Below are 16,348 nucleotides of genomic sequence, written 5' to 3' on the forward strand. Positions count from 1 at the left end.
TCATTAAAAAAATGGAAGTATTACACAAACACACAGAGCACCTCGTAAAGGTTGGTATGACTAGCCCCCCAGAAAACTGTTTTTTATAAATTTTAAAAATTTGAGGATTTAGGGGACATGGGAGAAGAGGAAATGAGAATTATGTGATTATTGGTTTTAACACAAAACGTGAGCTAGTAATTTTCAAATTCAGTTCTAGAGAACCATGGAGGTGTCTCAGAGGTTGCAGATCCTGAACCCCACATCAATTAGAGAAGCTCCATATTTTTTGTCCATTTATAGACTGAACTACCAAATATCTCATTTGCACAAAAATCTCAATAACTTTTAAAAGTCTGAAAAATCACTGAGAAGGATTAGCCGATGACAACCGTGGATAATATTGATATTAGCACCTAATAAATAAAAATACAAACAAATGTTTTATATGGAAAAATGTTTTACAAAGTGCTAAAAACATTAAGAAACAGGCAAGACTAGTATTTGTAGTTACTTTATCAATAAGTTTATTCTGCTTCTCATCAGTTTTATCAGGCTACAGTTTGTAAAGGGAAGGGACATGTAAGTTAAGCTTTTTCAACTTGCTTTTGGAAGAAAGACAGTAGATGATTTCAGCAGCGAACTGGCTGTGAACCCAAAGCAAAGATTTTTGGCAGGGTATGACCACGCTGAGAGGCGACATTAGTGGGTATGTTTGTTTAGATAAAGGGGAGGTGGCCCATATAATGTTGGGGTAGGGTACACAGCTTTTCTACATTGGAGAATCTGCGTAAGAAATGATATCTATTCCCAAGAACACTCCTGATTCTTAACATCTTACTCTCTCCTATGCTTCTACTTCCACACTAATTAAGGCCATCAAAAATAAGAAATAGTACTTAACTACAGTAATTTATGAAAAGTCGTTTTCTAAGTAAATCAGACTATTTAGAACTCAGCCATTCTATATGCTTTGTTTTCCATGATGAAAAAACTACAGAACTAAAAGCTTCCTTGCCAGTGACCTGATCCACAATACCAGAAGGAAGCTGTGACGGACTCATTTCTTCCATTATCTCTCTTTCCTCAGCCCCTAGTATGAGTGGTTGAGATTGTGACTGAGAAAAGAATAAAGTAGCAAAATCATCTAACAAGAATCCTATTTTTTTCCCACACTAAAATGCTTGTGTAGCTTATGAAATGATGGTCGATTTTCCTATTTGCCAAACTTTCTATAATGTGGAACATTGTTTCTTAAAGCTTATTACTTTACAATAGAGAATGTAATTGCGTCTCTCCACATTGATTCATTAATTTGAAAAGATCAAGATAAAAAAAAAAAAAAAAAAAGGCTGTGTACGGTGGCTCACGCCTGTAATCCCAGCACTTGGGGAGGCCAAGGTGGGCAGATCACTTGAGGTCATAAGTTTGAAACCAGCCTGGCCAATATGGTGAAACGCCATCTCTATTAAAAATACAAAAATTAGCTGGGCATGGTGGTGAGTGCCTGCAATCCCAGCTACTTAGGAGGTTAAGGAGGGAGAATCACTTGGACCCGGGAGGCAGAGGTTGCAGTGAGCCAAGATCGCGCCACTGCACTCCAGCCTAGGCAACAGAGCTAGGCTCTTGTCCCAAAAAAAAACAAAACAAACAAACAAAAATCAGAAAAAAAAAAAAAAAAAAAAAACTACATTAACTGGCATTTGCATTTTGAAATCAAACCATATGACTACTCATTGATAGAAACAATCCTTTCCATTTGGCTAAAAACTAAAAATCAAAAGTCAATGACAATAATAATAATGTTAACTACTTTTAAAAAAGGAACATTTAGTTCTTAACATAAGTTCCTAATATCAGTAACATTTAGTTCCTAATATCAATGGATACTCTTTTGAAAGTTCAGAAATAAAAACAATGCTAGTTTGTTCTAAAACATGGGAAATTCAAATGTCATACATCTACTCTCCAAACTTTGGTACCTTAATTATTTATCATGTAACTGACCCATCCAACAAGATATTAAGAATCACAATTCTAGTTTCTTCTCTATGGTAAATGAAAAGCAATTCTATACCTATGATAGTATGCCAATAAAATACTGACACCTGCAAGAGAAGTACAGAGACTCAGAGAAATGACCTACATACAAGACCGTACAGACTTTCCTATGCTATTTTCTGGACTTAGAGACAAACCAGGCCAAGTTCTAGTGGTTTATTTTCTCAAACTAGACACAATATGCAAACTATGTATAAGTTATGTATTGATATTAATTTCCTCAAAAGAAGATCTGATACAAAACATCTAAAGCCATAACAACTTTAAGTTTTTGCAAGATCCCAAAATGTCTTCTTGCTCTGAAACTAGTATTTGACAGACTAACACATGAGCTAGATGCTTGAATCCTTTTTAGTATAAGGCAACATATAAATTTTTAATGTATTTATAACAGATTTTGATATTCTATACTTTCAACAAAGTATCAAATTTTCATCTGACTGCAACTCCTTCCTCTTAAAATATATATTGATTACAGTACATTTATATCATTAAAATCATTACTAAATATACAATATAGGCAAGAGTAATCATATTTGTTTTTATACGTAACAATTATTTTCTGATTATAAAATCTATCTCTTCAAAGAAATAACCACACACTGGTACATTTTTCTATTTTTTTAAACCAAGACAAAACTAAGCTTATCCTTGACATATATATAGTTTTTAAAAACTGGGATTTTTTAAAAAAGTGATTTCTACATATCTTTCTAACCAATATGCATTATCAGAGGAGATGCAATTCATGACTTGTACCACCTGAGGGCACTCCTAAAATCTTTAAAAAAACCAAGAATCACATTTTTACCTACTAGGAAAAAGACCTAGTCCTACTTCAAGTTCATGGTTTGAAAAACAACTTTCAGAAAACATGTGTTTCTTTACACAAAGATGATAAATAAGCATAATTCCTATCCACTGCATAGTCTCTGGGCTTCATGTACTCTCAACAAAAGTGTTTCTAAAGCAGGATGAAACACATCTAAATACTTCAAATAAAAGGGTTACAAATTAAAGAGAACTAAACTCACAGGACTGTCTTTCTAGATTATACATTTATCATCAGTAAAAAGTTGATATTTCTATAGAAAATAAAAATTCAAGAACTACTTCAAATATATACAAGATCTAAAAGTTAACAAAAAGATTTGCTCTTTAACATATACACGGCACTTCAGATCAAGAATACAAGTAAACCTTCAGTTTTGCTTTGTCTCTGGAAAAAGAAAGAAAATACAAGTAAACCATGGGCACCTTACCTGTTTCCTGTGAATTTAACACTTCTAAGGCATGCATCATGGCACTTGCGAAGACATTGGCATCCTCTTTGCTGCCAAAGTTGAGACCATACACCTGTCTAGCATCTCGCCACTGGTGGAAGGTCTGTGTAGCTTGATTGTACTTCAATCCTTTAGGAATGGCACAATTTATCACGACCTAAAAAATAGTAAGTCTTTATAAAGTCAAACCAATAATTGGCAAAGTCAAGGATGTCAACAAATGCTGACTATATATTCATTCAAATGTGTTCCTAATAGACCTTGACAAAAATGGTTTAAACAATTATCTAGGGTAAAATCTACAGAAATATCAATCTGATAGAAGTTAAGCTTTTTGCTGATTACAAAGGTCTGCCATAAAACAGTAAATCAGCAAAACAAAACAAAACAAAATCTATTTTCCTCATTAAATATATTTTAACTTGTTTGCTGAAGTTTTACAAATACAAAAAAGTATACACAACATAAAAGTGTATCTGTGAATGTTCACATGAAGTCAGTACCCTAATTAAGAAATCAAACAGCAACACCAGAAGCCCATCTTCTTAATTCCTCCCACCTCCCAAAAGGTACTAGCCACACTTCTAACATCATAAATTACTACATTTATATGAAATCCAAAACCAACGTATCAATCTGAGGAGGGTCTTGAGTATCTATAGGGGTCTTAAGTATCTTTCATTAGATTTATTTTCTATTATTAATCAAGTTTTGTAGGTTTTTAGATTTTATAAAAGTGGAGTTATACAACATGTATTATAACGTATCTGCTCTCTTATCCTCAAAATTGTTTGTAAGAGCCATCCACTTGTTGCATGCAGCTGTGGTTTGTTCATTTTCATTGCTGTATGGTAGTCCTTTGTATAAATCATGCTTATTTAAGCATTCTCCCATTAATGAACATTTAGATTATTTGCAGTTTAGGTTATTAAAAATTGTGATGTTATGAACTTTCTACTGCATATCTTTTGGTACAAACAAGCATTCATTTTTGTTGGGCATATACCCAGGAGTGGAAATATCACAGGACATGTGTATGTTCAGCTTTAGTAGAAAATTCCAAGTAGCCTTCCAAATTGGTTCTAGTAATTTACACTTCCACAAGAGTATACAAGAGCTTGTGCTACTTCCACATAACTATGCAACATTACAACTGGTACTATCAGTCTTTATTTTAGCAATTCTGGTGGGTATGAATGCTTTATCACTGCAGTTTTAGTTTGCATTTCCCTGATTTTTATTAGCTATCTAGATGTCTCTTTTTGTGAATATCTGCTTGAATTAAGTCTCTTGCCCATTTTTCTCCCGAGTTGTCAATTTTTTTCTTCTTTGATTTCTAAGCCCTTTATATATTCTAGATATGATATCATTGTTGGTTATCTATGTTGCATATATCTTATGCTATTCTATGAATCACCTTTTCACTCTTAACGGTTTCTGGATGGATTTAAGTTCTTCACTTTGATTCTGTTCAAATTAGCAATCTTTTTCTTTATAGTTACTGCTTTAGTGCTGTTTAAGAAATGTTTCTCAATCACAAGGTCATGAAAATATTGTCCTATATTATCTTGCAAAAGCTTTATTATTTTACTTTTCACATTTCTATCCCCAATCCAGCTGGAATTGGTCTGTGCCTATGGTGTGAGGTAGGGATCAAGTTTGCTATTTGTTTCAATATGGCTGTAAAAATGATCCAGCACTATCAATGTGCTACAAGTTTGCCTGCAGCACATAAATTAAGTGTCTATGTGGCTCTATTTTCTCCTACAGATCAATATGCCTTTTTGCCAACTCTACAATGTCTTAATTGTTGTAGCTTTATACGAAATCTAGATGACCATTAGAGTGTGTCTTCCTGTTTCATTCTTCAAAATTGCTTTGGCTCTTCTTAGTCCTTTGTGTGTAGCTAGTTTTACATTCTGATTATCAGTTTCTATCAAAGAAATTTTGGGGACGTTGAGGTTGCATGAAAGCTAACATATCAATCTGAGGAGGTTCTTAAGTATCTTTATGGGGGTCTTGAGTATCCTTCATTAGATTTATTATTTTCTATTATTAATTGAGTTCTAAGTATTAGAATCTTCTATTATTCCTAATAATTTACATTAAGGTTTTTTCCTCTAAATACACAACCATGTAATCTGCAACTGACAGCTTTATTTCTTCCTTTCCAATCCATGCATGATGTATTTAACTTCATACACCTACTAGAAATCACACTACAATGCTGAAAAAAAGTGTTCATAACAAGTATCTTTATTTCCTGATTTTAGAAAGAAAGCTTTCTCAATTAAACCGTTAAAAGTATGATCTTTCACACCAGGCGAGGTGAATCACGCCTGTAATTCCAGCATTTTGGGAGGCCGAGGCAGGTGGATCACTTGACGTCAAGAATTCAAGACCGGCCTGGCCAACATGGTGAAACTCCAGTCTCTACTAAAAATACAAAAATTAGCCAGGTGTGGTGGCATGTGCCTGTAATCCCAGCTACTTGGGAGGCTGAGGCAGAAGAATCACTTGAACCTGGGAAGAAGAGGTTGCAGTGAGCTGAGAGTCTGCCACTGCACTCCAATCTGGGCAACAGAGTGACACTCTGTCTCAAAAAATAAATAAATACATAAATAAATGACCTTTCATGTAATAATCTTATTGATACCTTTTATCTGGGGAGAAACCCTCCTATTACTTGACAGCTAAGGGTTTCCATCATGATTGAATACTGCATTTTATCGAGTGCTCCCCAACATACCTTGAGGTGACTGGCTCTTCTGTTTTTTTGTGCAGTTAATTACACTGATTATTTTCTAGTATTCAACCAACCAACCTTACATTCCTAGGATAAACAACATTGGTCCCCACATATCAATTTTTATAAATCTCTAGATTTGTTTGATAGTCCTCTGTTTGAAATTTTTATATCTACTTTTATGAATGAGATTAACCTCACTATTGTATTCATGTATTCATTGTATTAATGCCAGGTTTTGACAGCAAAGTAATGCTGGACTTAAAATGAACTGGCACTGTAGACTTGGCAAAAAGATAGGCATCCTCTTTGTGTATTCTCTGGAAAAAGGTATGTAATATTGGTGTTCTTTAGTTGTTAAAGGTTTGGTTGAAAAGGACACCACCAGTAGAGCCAGCTAAACGAAGTTTTTCTTCCTTTTACTTCTTTTCATCATAGTCTTAATTTCTTTAAAGTGTTTTCCTAAGAACTTCTACATCTACATTTTCAAAATTACTAAAATAAAGTTGCTCAAAATACCCCCCTTAATCACTTAAATGTCTCTAAGATTCATAGTGATGTCGCTTCTTTCTTCATAATGGCTATTTAAACCATTCCCTTTTTTCTTTCCAAGAGCTGTCCCTCACAAGGACTTTAGAGACAAACCTCTCCTTAGTGTGTTTCCTTTCTACTGCATTAATTTTGGCTCTTATCTTTATTGTTACGCTCTTTCTATTAATATTTTATATGGCTTTAATGGTCTATTCTTTAATTTCTTGAGATGCATCCTGAGTCTGGCTGAAAAGTCAACAATACTTATTTTCCAAGATAACATTTCAGCCTCTAAATTTCACTTTAATCAGAAGTTTAGTAGCATTCTACTGGTGTTAATATGTGGCATGTTCATCATTATTTAGCTCAACTAATTTTTCTTATTTCGTTGTGATTTCTTCTCTGACTCATGGACTATTCAGAAAGGTATTTCTTAACACCTACACCTATGGGATTCTCTATTATCTTACTTCCAGATTAATTCTGCCGTGACCACACACTTTGTATGATTTTAATCCTTTGAAATTTGTTGACACTTTCTTTAGGGCCAAGCATACATACAATTTTGAAATTGTGACATGTACATTTGAAAGGTATGTGGTATATATGCCAATTAGGGTAGGGAAGTAATTGTATTGTTCAAACCTTCTATATATTCTTACAGGCCTTTTTTTCTGACTGCCTGTTCCATCAGTTACTAACAGAGGTAAGTTAAAGTCTCCTGCTGTGATTCGTACATTTGTAACCAGAACAAGAGAAACTTTGACACCTCTGGTTCCAAAATGGCAGCGCAGAAGCAAGCTATGGCAAAAATCGCAATTACTTTTGCATCAACCTAACAGTTCTCTACTCTCCCCGCGCCCCCCAACAAAACAAAATCAAGTACACAGCACCAAAATTATCACCAGCAATATCCCACAACTTAAATAGGAGTAGGACACAGTTCCTGGAGACACAAAGAAATAAAAAAGCTCTCAGCAGACAGTAAGATAATCAGACCTCCATATCCACAATGGCCCTCCACACAGCCTGGCACCAAGCATGCAGAAATCTTCCCCCAACTCACGCCTTCTACACTGGAAAAAGTGAGATCAAGATAAACAACAAACTTTTCCACCATCTTGGGTTCATGGCAAAAGACCCATCTGTCATCTCAAACCATGGGAAGCACTGGGAGTTCCAGAAGGGAGAAATACCCCTAAGAACAGCCAGAGACAAAGTGGGGAAGCAGGACTAGCCCAGAAAGTCTGCTCTGTAACTTGGCCAAAGGAGACACTGAGTCCAAGTGGCTGTTCAGCAGCACCATGCTGTTGGAGGTTTGTTCCACAGGTCTCCTGGGCATGAACCCCTAGCCAGCCTTCCCACACTACCAGGACATCCCCATTGGGACCTCCTCAATTTGGGATGGGTAGCACTCTGATTGTTTACTAGAACCTAGGCAAATCTGAACTTTTTTTTTTTTTTTTTTTTTTTTTGAGATAGGAGCTACCCCAAGGCTGGAGGTAGCTCATGCCTGTAATTCCAGCACTTTGGGAGGCCAAGGCAGGTGGATCACTTGAGGTCAGGAGTTCAAGACCAGCTTAGCCAACATGGCAAAACCCTGTCTCTACTAAAAATATAAAAATTAGCCAGGCGTGGTGGCACACGCCTGTAATCCAGCTACTTGGGAGATTGAGGCAGGAGAATCACTTGAAACGGGGAGGCAAAGGTTGCAGTGAGCTGAGATCAAGCCATTGCACTGCAGCCTGGGTGACAGAGTGAGACTCTGACTCAAAAAAAAAAGATTAAAACGTTATGCACATTTTACTATAACGTAAGGCTGGAGTGAAGTGGCTATTCACAGGCACAATCATAGGACATGACAGTCTTGAACTCCTGGTCCTAGGCAGTTCTCCTGCCTCAGCCTCCCGAATAGCTGGGACTATAGGCACAAGCCACTGTGCCCACCCTCCTGATGTGGTTTTTATAAATATTGGGGTAAGGGTGTCACGATTCTTTAGGAGATACTAGAAACCCAAAGCTACTAAAATTTAACATTATCAGAAAATTGGAAGACCCTTTTAAGGCAAATCAATATCCCTGCTTGGCAAATAGCTTAAAATGGCAGACAAGAGAAAAGATGTGTTACATCTACTTTTTCAATTGTTCACAACAGAATGTTAGAAAAAGTTGTGGAAAATATTACTAGGATCAAAATTATATAAACTACTGTTTCATTTTCCCAATATAAAAATTTTAAATCTGGGGCCAGGCGTGGTGGCTTACGCCTGTAATCCCAGCACTTTGGGAGGCCAAGGTGGGCAGATCACGATGTCAAGAGATTGAGACCATCCTGGCCAATATAGTGAAACCCTGTCTCTACTAAATATACAAAAATTAGCTGGGCTTGGTGGCACGTGCCTGTAATCCCTGCTACTCGGGAGGCTGAAGCAGAAGAATAGCTTGAGGAGGTTGCAGTGAGCACAGATCACACTCCAGCCTGGCGACAGAGCAAGACTCTGTCTCAAAAACAGAAACAAAAAAAAATTTTTTTAATCTGAATTAATTCTTTCACTCATCTAACCATTGAGGATAGACAGTACTACAAATAATCTTTAAAAGTATTAAAATTAAATATTTTCAGGCTGGGCGCAAGGGCTTACACCTGTAACCCCAGCACTCTGGGAGGTGGAGGCGAGTGGATCGTGAGGTCAGGAGATCAAAACCAACCCGGCCAACATGGTGAAACCCTGTCTCTAATAAAAATATAAAAATTAGCCAGGCGTGGTGGCACATTCCTGTAATCCCAGCTGCTCCGGAGGCTGAGGCAGGAGAATCGCTTGAACCAGGAAGGTGGAGGTTGCAGTGAGCTGAGATGGCGCCACTGCACTCCAGCCTGGCGACAGAGTGAGATTCCGTCTCAAAAAAAAAATTAAATAAGTAAGTATTTTCACTTAATAACTACTTATTGGCTGTCCACTGAGCATACTGTCAGGTTTGGACTACATCATAATCCTAAATTCTGTGCTTCAGATCCAGTGAGCTTGAGTCTAGCCTGGAGGTGATATTCCATCTTACACATGCCTATCCATTTTTAGCCTGACCATAACAGAGTAAACACTGCAGTAAACACCCACACTTCCTTGTGACCTGGCTCAACATCTTATCCTGTCTATGAGGTCATCCATGACCCTTTCTCCTATCTTCTCAACAAACTGATGATGCTTTTATGCCCTCACTGTGCTCTATTCTATACTTATCACAACTGAAACATTTAACTGGGGTTCTTTGCTTATGTGCTTAACATCCCCATCCTGCCTCAGCCTCCTGAGTAGCTGGGATTACAGGCACGTGCCACCACGCCTGGCTAATTTTTGTATTTTTAGTAGAGACAGGGTTTCACCATGTTGGTCAGGCTCTTCTCAAACTACTGACCTCGTGATCCGCTCGCCTTGGCCTCCCAAAGTGCTGGGATTATAGGCATAAGCCACTGCATCCAGACAACATCCCCATTCTTTTTTTTTTTTTTTTTTTTTTTTTTGAGACGGAGTCTCGCTCTGTCGCCCAGGCTGGAGTGCAGTGGCGCGATCTCGGCTCACAGCTGCGCCCGGCTAATTTTTTGTATTTTTAGTAGAGACGGGGTTTCACCGTGGTCTCGATCTCCTGACCTTGTGATCCGCCCGCCTCGGCCTCCCAAAGTGCTGGGATTACAGGCGTGAGCCACCGCGCCCGGCCAACATCCCCATTCTTTACTGCATCTTTCATTCAAGGTCAGGAACAATATTCTAATATAAAACCCAAGCATAGTACCCATAAGCACTTAATAAATGTTAGGTTGGAAAATGAAGTATTTTAATATGCTTATATAATATATTTATATAATTGTACATATTCAATTTTACAAGTAAATGGTGGGTGGTTTTAACAGCTCTTACTATAGAAAGTTTAGATGTTTAGTAAATTATAACAACATGTGCCCACTTACAACAGACTGATAACCATTAAGATATGTAAGAATGATGGCCAGCCACAGTGGTTCATGCCTATAATCCCAGCTACTCGGGAGACTGAGGCAGAAGGATCACTTGATCCCAGGAGGTCAAGGCTGCAGTGAGCTATGGTCAAACCACTGCACTCCAGCCTTGGCAACAGAGCAAGACTCTGTCTCAAAAGAGGCCGGGCGCGGTGGCTCACGCCTGTAATTCCAGCACTTTGGGAGCCCAAGGCGAGTGAATCACAAGGTCAGGAGATCAAGACCATCCTGGCTAACACGGTGAAACCCCATCTCTACTAAAAATACACACAAAATTAGCTGGGTGTGGTGGTGGGCACCTGTAGTCCCAGCTACTCAGGAGGCTGAGGCAGGACAATGGTGTGAACCCGGGAGGTGGAACTTGCAGTGAGCCGAGATTGCGCCACTGCACTCCGTCTGGGTGACTGGGCAAGACTCCGTCTCAAAAAAAAAAAAAAAAAAAAGAAATGCAAGAATGGAAGAAAGAAAACCAATTATCTATCAGATTTATTCTTAGGGATGGTGTTTTTTTAATTATCATTATATTAATAAAATTATATTTTCTAATTATTTACTACTTATACAAAAATGCGAGTGTTTTTTATATACTGATCATGTAACCAGCAACCTCACTGAACAATCTTGTTGGTTCTAATAGTTTATCTGCAGATACTCCTGGGAGATTTTTATGCAGACAATTACATCATTGGTGAGTAACCAGCTGCTTCTTTCTTATCAATTCTTACAGCTTCTATTTCTTAAACTTTGTATGGCTAGGTTATCTAGTACCTCATCTTTAACACTAAATGAAAACGGTTAGAGCGGAAATGCTCAATTTATTCACAAGTTTAATGGAAAGGCTCTCAACACTGTACGATCCTGTAAGATACCTGATGTATGCTTCTATTGTCCACCCATATCAGCTTAAGAACATTAATTTTATGCCTAATGTGATGAGAACTGTTATGTATTGATTCAAATTTTATCAAATGCTTTTTCCAGAACCTCTTGCTTTTGTAGGTTTTCTCCTGGGAAATAATATTAGTAAGTTATCTAATGTTAACCATCCTTATATTACTGAGGCAAACAGCGATAAGCCCTATTTGATCAAGAAGTGGTTTTGTTTTGTTTTTTACTCATTACTACATTTGGTCTGCTAATATCTTATTGAGGACTATTATATCTAGGTATACATTCACAACTGAAGACTGGCTCCTCTCCCAAACTTGTTCTATGTTTTGGATATCAAAATTATCCAAGCCTTATAAAATATCACTCTCTACAATGGTTACATAAAACAGAAAACACAGTGACATTTTAGATCTCATTTGTAAATGCTCTGTACTCCCCTGCAGCTTTTTAAAATTTGGGGGGCAGATTATTTACTATTGATTTATTTCATGATTGTAGGTCTATCATGTTTTCCTACTCTTCAGTTTTAAAAAGTTACGTTTTTCTACAAAATGGCCCATTTATTGGCATAAAGTTTTTCATAATATTTTATTTCCTTAGGTAACTATAGTGGTATTATTTCATTCCTAAAATTGGTTATTTGTACTGTTCCTTTTTTTCGTTTGATTCTGCAAGTTTTTTTTTTTTTTTTTTTTTTTTGACATGGTCTTGTTCTGTCTCCCAGGTTGGAGTGCAGTGGCACAATCACACTCACTACAGTCTCCACCTTCCAGGCTTAAGTGATTCTTCCACGTCAGCCTCTCAAGTAGCTGGGACTACAGGCACACACATTGCACCTGGCTAGTTGTTTGGGTTTTTTGTTTGTTTGTTTTTTGATTTTGTTTTTTCTTTGAGATGGAGTTTCACTCTTGTTGCCCAGGCTGGAGTGCAATGGCACAATCTCAGCTCATTGCAACCTCTGCCTCCCAGGTACACGTGATTCTCCTATCTCAGCCTCCCAAGTAGCTCAAATTACAGGCATGCGCCACCATACCCAGCTAATTTTTTTTTTTCTAGTAGAGACAGGGTTTCACCATGTTAGTCAGGCTGGTTGCAAACTCCTGACCTCAGGTGATCCACCCGCCTTGGTCTCCTGAAGTGCTGGGATTACAGACATGTGCCACCGCGCCTGGCCTGTTTAGGTTTTAAAAAATAGTTTTGTAAAGACAGAGTCTCATTATGTTGACCAGGCTGGTCCTGAACTCTTGGGCAGGCAATCTTCCTGCCTTGGCCTCTCAAACAGCTGGGATTATAGGTGTGAGCCACCATGCCAGCTAGTTTGTCTTTTCAATGAAGCAGCTTTTGTATTAACAAATACTATTTATTTCTATTTAATTAATATCTTTCTAATATTTTCTTCTGCTTTCTTTGGGTTAAGCTCATCGTTTTTTAGTTTCCCTTTTTTTCCTACTACATACAATTAAGACTTGCGCATCTAAGGACACAATTAGATGTCCTACAGGTTTCTATATGTAATATCACTCAGGCCTCAGTGTTTTCTTATTTTCTAATATTCATAATAATTTCCTCTTAATGTCACAATTTAGCACAGTTTTAATTTTGTAATGTTTTAAGAAACATTCTACTTGCCAATATCTAAGAGTCATAAGATAGTTTACTTCTCCTAGAAATAAAAATTTTAGTATTTCATATGCAAATTTCCTAGCTTAATCTTCTTTCCAGGCCGGGCGCAGTGGCTCACGCCTGTAATTCCAGCACTTTGGGAGGCTGAGGCAGGCGGATCACCTGAGGCTGGGAGTTCGAGACGAGCCTGACCAACACGGAGAAATCCCATCTCTACTAAAAATACAAAATTAGCCAGGCGTGGTGGTACATGCCTGTAATCCCAGCTATTCAGGAGGCTGAGGCAGGAGACTCACTTGAACCCGGGAGATGGAGGTTGCAGTGAGCCAAGATCACGCCGTTGTACGCCAGCCTGGGCAACAACAGCAAAACTCCGTCTCAGAAAAAAAAAAAAAAAAAAATTTCTTTCTGATTATCTTCAAATATTCTTTTTCGTTTTTGTAAATATAGGATTATTCATCAGTACTTTTCAAATAACCAATTCACTAAATTTACCAAAAATGTAGTTACTTTACAGCTATTAGTTTGCAATGTTGTATTAAGAAGGTTCAACAATTTCTACAAAATCTTAATTGTCCAGTTTTCTTTTTTTCCCCCCATAATTAATATCTTGGGGCATATTTGATTTATCTCTGGCCTAAGTCGCTGCTGGAACAAAGACAAAGATGAGAGAGTGCTCAGCAGAACCTGGACTACAAATGGGACAGAGGGGGCTCTTGGTAAAAAGCCTGAGAGACCAGAAAAAGGCTGTGCAACACAACAAGGAAACTGGAGCCCAGAGGAAAAGGCAGGAAGACTAAGGAGGGGAAAGAAGAGAGTAAGAGGGCGGGGCACAGGGGAGAGATAGGGAGAAGGCAGCCAGAGAGGGCAGAAAGAGGGGCAGGCCGAAACCGTTTGTATAAATGGATAAATGTGGTAAATTCAGTGAATTGCTCTTTCTACAGACTGACTCAGAACTGTGAAAGTTCATCTCCACGCCGGCACTGCATTTGTTTTTACCACATGCCCCAACAGTTTCAGTGCTCTACAACCAGTGTTTTCCTAATTTCTTGGCTGAAGTTGCTTAAGTGAAGGAGTTTCTCATTTCTCGGGGGAGCTTCTAAGTCAGCTAAGAAAGCAACAAACTCCTTTGCTTCCCTGTGCTGATAGGAGGATTTCTCTTAGCCCTCTTTCTATGGGGTGTAGTCCCTCTAAGACTGCCAGTTTTTTGTTTGTTTATATGTTTGTTTTTGCCAAAATACCAGTTTCACAGCCCAAACTCTTATAGGCCCACAGTCCCTATATGCATACATGACAAATCTTACCAATCCATAATCACCATCCTAAAACCCAAGGCTAATGCAGCATCTGTTTACACCATGCTACCACCCAATGTAGGGGAAACCTAGGAACCTACCTTTCTTTATAAGAGCTCAGCTGGGCAATGAAGAAGAAAATTTGTTACATTCTTTCTGCATGTGTAGCAGGATGATTTTTAAAGTCAGTTGATTCCAACTTCTTTGGTAAATATTTTTTCCCAAAGTATTTTGTAAATCTACTCTTTACAAAAGTTCTTACTATTAGTATATAGTTAATGCTAGTAAGACCTTATCTGCCTTTTCCTCTATCTACTGCTCTTGATCTGTTAAGGCCCAAGAAATCAAGTAATCAGATAATCCAGCTACTTTCTAGGAAATCCGAAGCAAGGAATTAGTAAAAGCTTAGCTGTCGCCCCAGACATAAACTGCAAAAGTCGAACTATTCCAGCAACCTCAATACTTACTATTTTTCTATCATATGTGAATTTAACAGTATTTTCTGAAACTATTTATACTTTCAACTCCCTCCTCTAACCCCATACCCCAAACTTTGCAGGAAACGAATTCCATAAACATACAATCTGCCACTTAAGTAGGGTTTTGTTTCTGTTTGTCCTTATTTTGCTTTAGATTTCAAAAACTAACTAATTGAAGGCCAGAAGATCTAATGAAAATTCATCATAAAAGAACTTATACTTCTACTTTTGTACAATTTTTTCTAAATCGTTGTTTAAGTTCAGGCTTCATAAAAGGTAGAAAGGGTGGAGAGACAATTTTATATTCAGTTTTTCCCAGAGAGACTATTTTGCTTAGAGTTTTAAAACTACTTTATTTTACGGAATATACCAAGTCCTTTTGTAATACTAAATCATTTTTAACAAGAATTGTAGTAAAGCCTTACCTGATGGTCCTGAATCTTCCTGCCCACCACTCTGAATGTGTTGTTGCCTGTATGGTGATAGATATGAACTCTGCTGAACCCAGTTGAGCCACCAGCTGGCACCCACTTCTTATTGGCATCATCATAAACCATCACAGCAGCTCTTGCCTGACAGATACTCTGTTCACTGTAAAAATAAAATAAAATATTCAAACTTACAATATTAAATATGCTAAGTGTTCCACATAGCCACATAAACCTAGAAGTCAGTCAACAATCCGTGCTGTTACTGGGTGCTGGAAACAACAATGGACAAGACAGAGGCTTCCTACCTTTATGCGTAGAGTCTAATGGTGAAGACAAACCAAAAAAAAATAAAGTATGATTAAAAGACCAAAAGGAGAGCAGGATCCATGAAGAACACTTAGATAAGCAACACAACAAATGGTTTCTTCTAAATTTGAGTATCTAATTCATTCACTAAACTGAATACAACTATTATGTTGGTTCAAAAATAATTGCACTTTTTGCTATTTTAATGGCAAAAACTGCAATTACTTTTGCACCAACCTAATACAAGTGTAAATTAATCATCTGCTTAATTGCATACATGTTTAGTATATTGATGACATGTCTGTGATAACACCTTCTTTACTAAGAAAATTATTTTTATTCCGGGCTTGCTTTAAAGTCTGTAACAAAAAGTCTGATAATCAACCATCTGCCCCTTGAGACACAGAGTGGCCGTTAACAACCAATGGATGGCAGTGTAACTAAATTCCTCATTCCCCTTGGGCAAGATAACATCCTATGCTTCCAATTTCTTCATTTAAAAATGAAAATGTAAAATGAGATAATTTCTAAAGACCCCACTATATTTTAAATTCTAGCCTCCACGGATAAATATTAAAGGGGAAAAGGCCAATTCTTAAACATTAGCTTCATCTATCTCAATTATTTGTTGCCAAGTGAGACTGAGATACACAAATAAATAAAACAGAGACGCCGGGCACGGTGGCTCAATGCCTGTAATCCCAGCACTTT

General features: G+C 37.5%; 1 protein-coding gene across 22 annotated transcripts in view; it reads right to left on the reverse strand.

The window, feature by feature from the left end:
• ENAH (ENAH actin regulator) overlaps nt 1–16,348 on the reverse strand; it is a 156,502-nt gene that overhangs the window by 56,545 nt on the left and 83,609 nt on the right. For all 22 annotated transcript variants that reach the window (XM_074037445.1, XM_074037439.1, XM_074037425.1 and 19 more), the window contains exons 2-3: nt 15,326–15,491; nt 3,303–3,480 (exon numbers count right to left, since the gene is read on the reverse strand). In XM_074037445.1, coding sequence (XP_073893546.1) covers nt 3,303–3,480; nt 15,326–15,491 — 344 coding nt within the window. The remainder of the gene's footprint in view (nt 1–3,302; nt 3,481–15,325; nt 15,492–16,348) is intronic.

This window comes from Macaca fascicularis, chromosome 1, assembly GCF_037993035.2.
Source record: "Macaca fascicularis isolate 582-1 chromosome 1, T2T-MFA8v1.1".
NCBI lineage: Eukaryota > Metazoa > Chordata > Mammalia > Primates > Cercopithecidae > Macaca > Macaca fascicularis.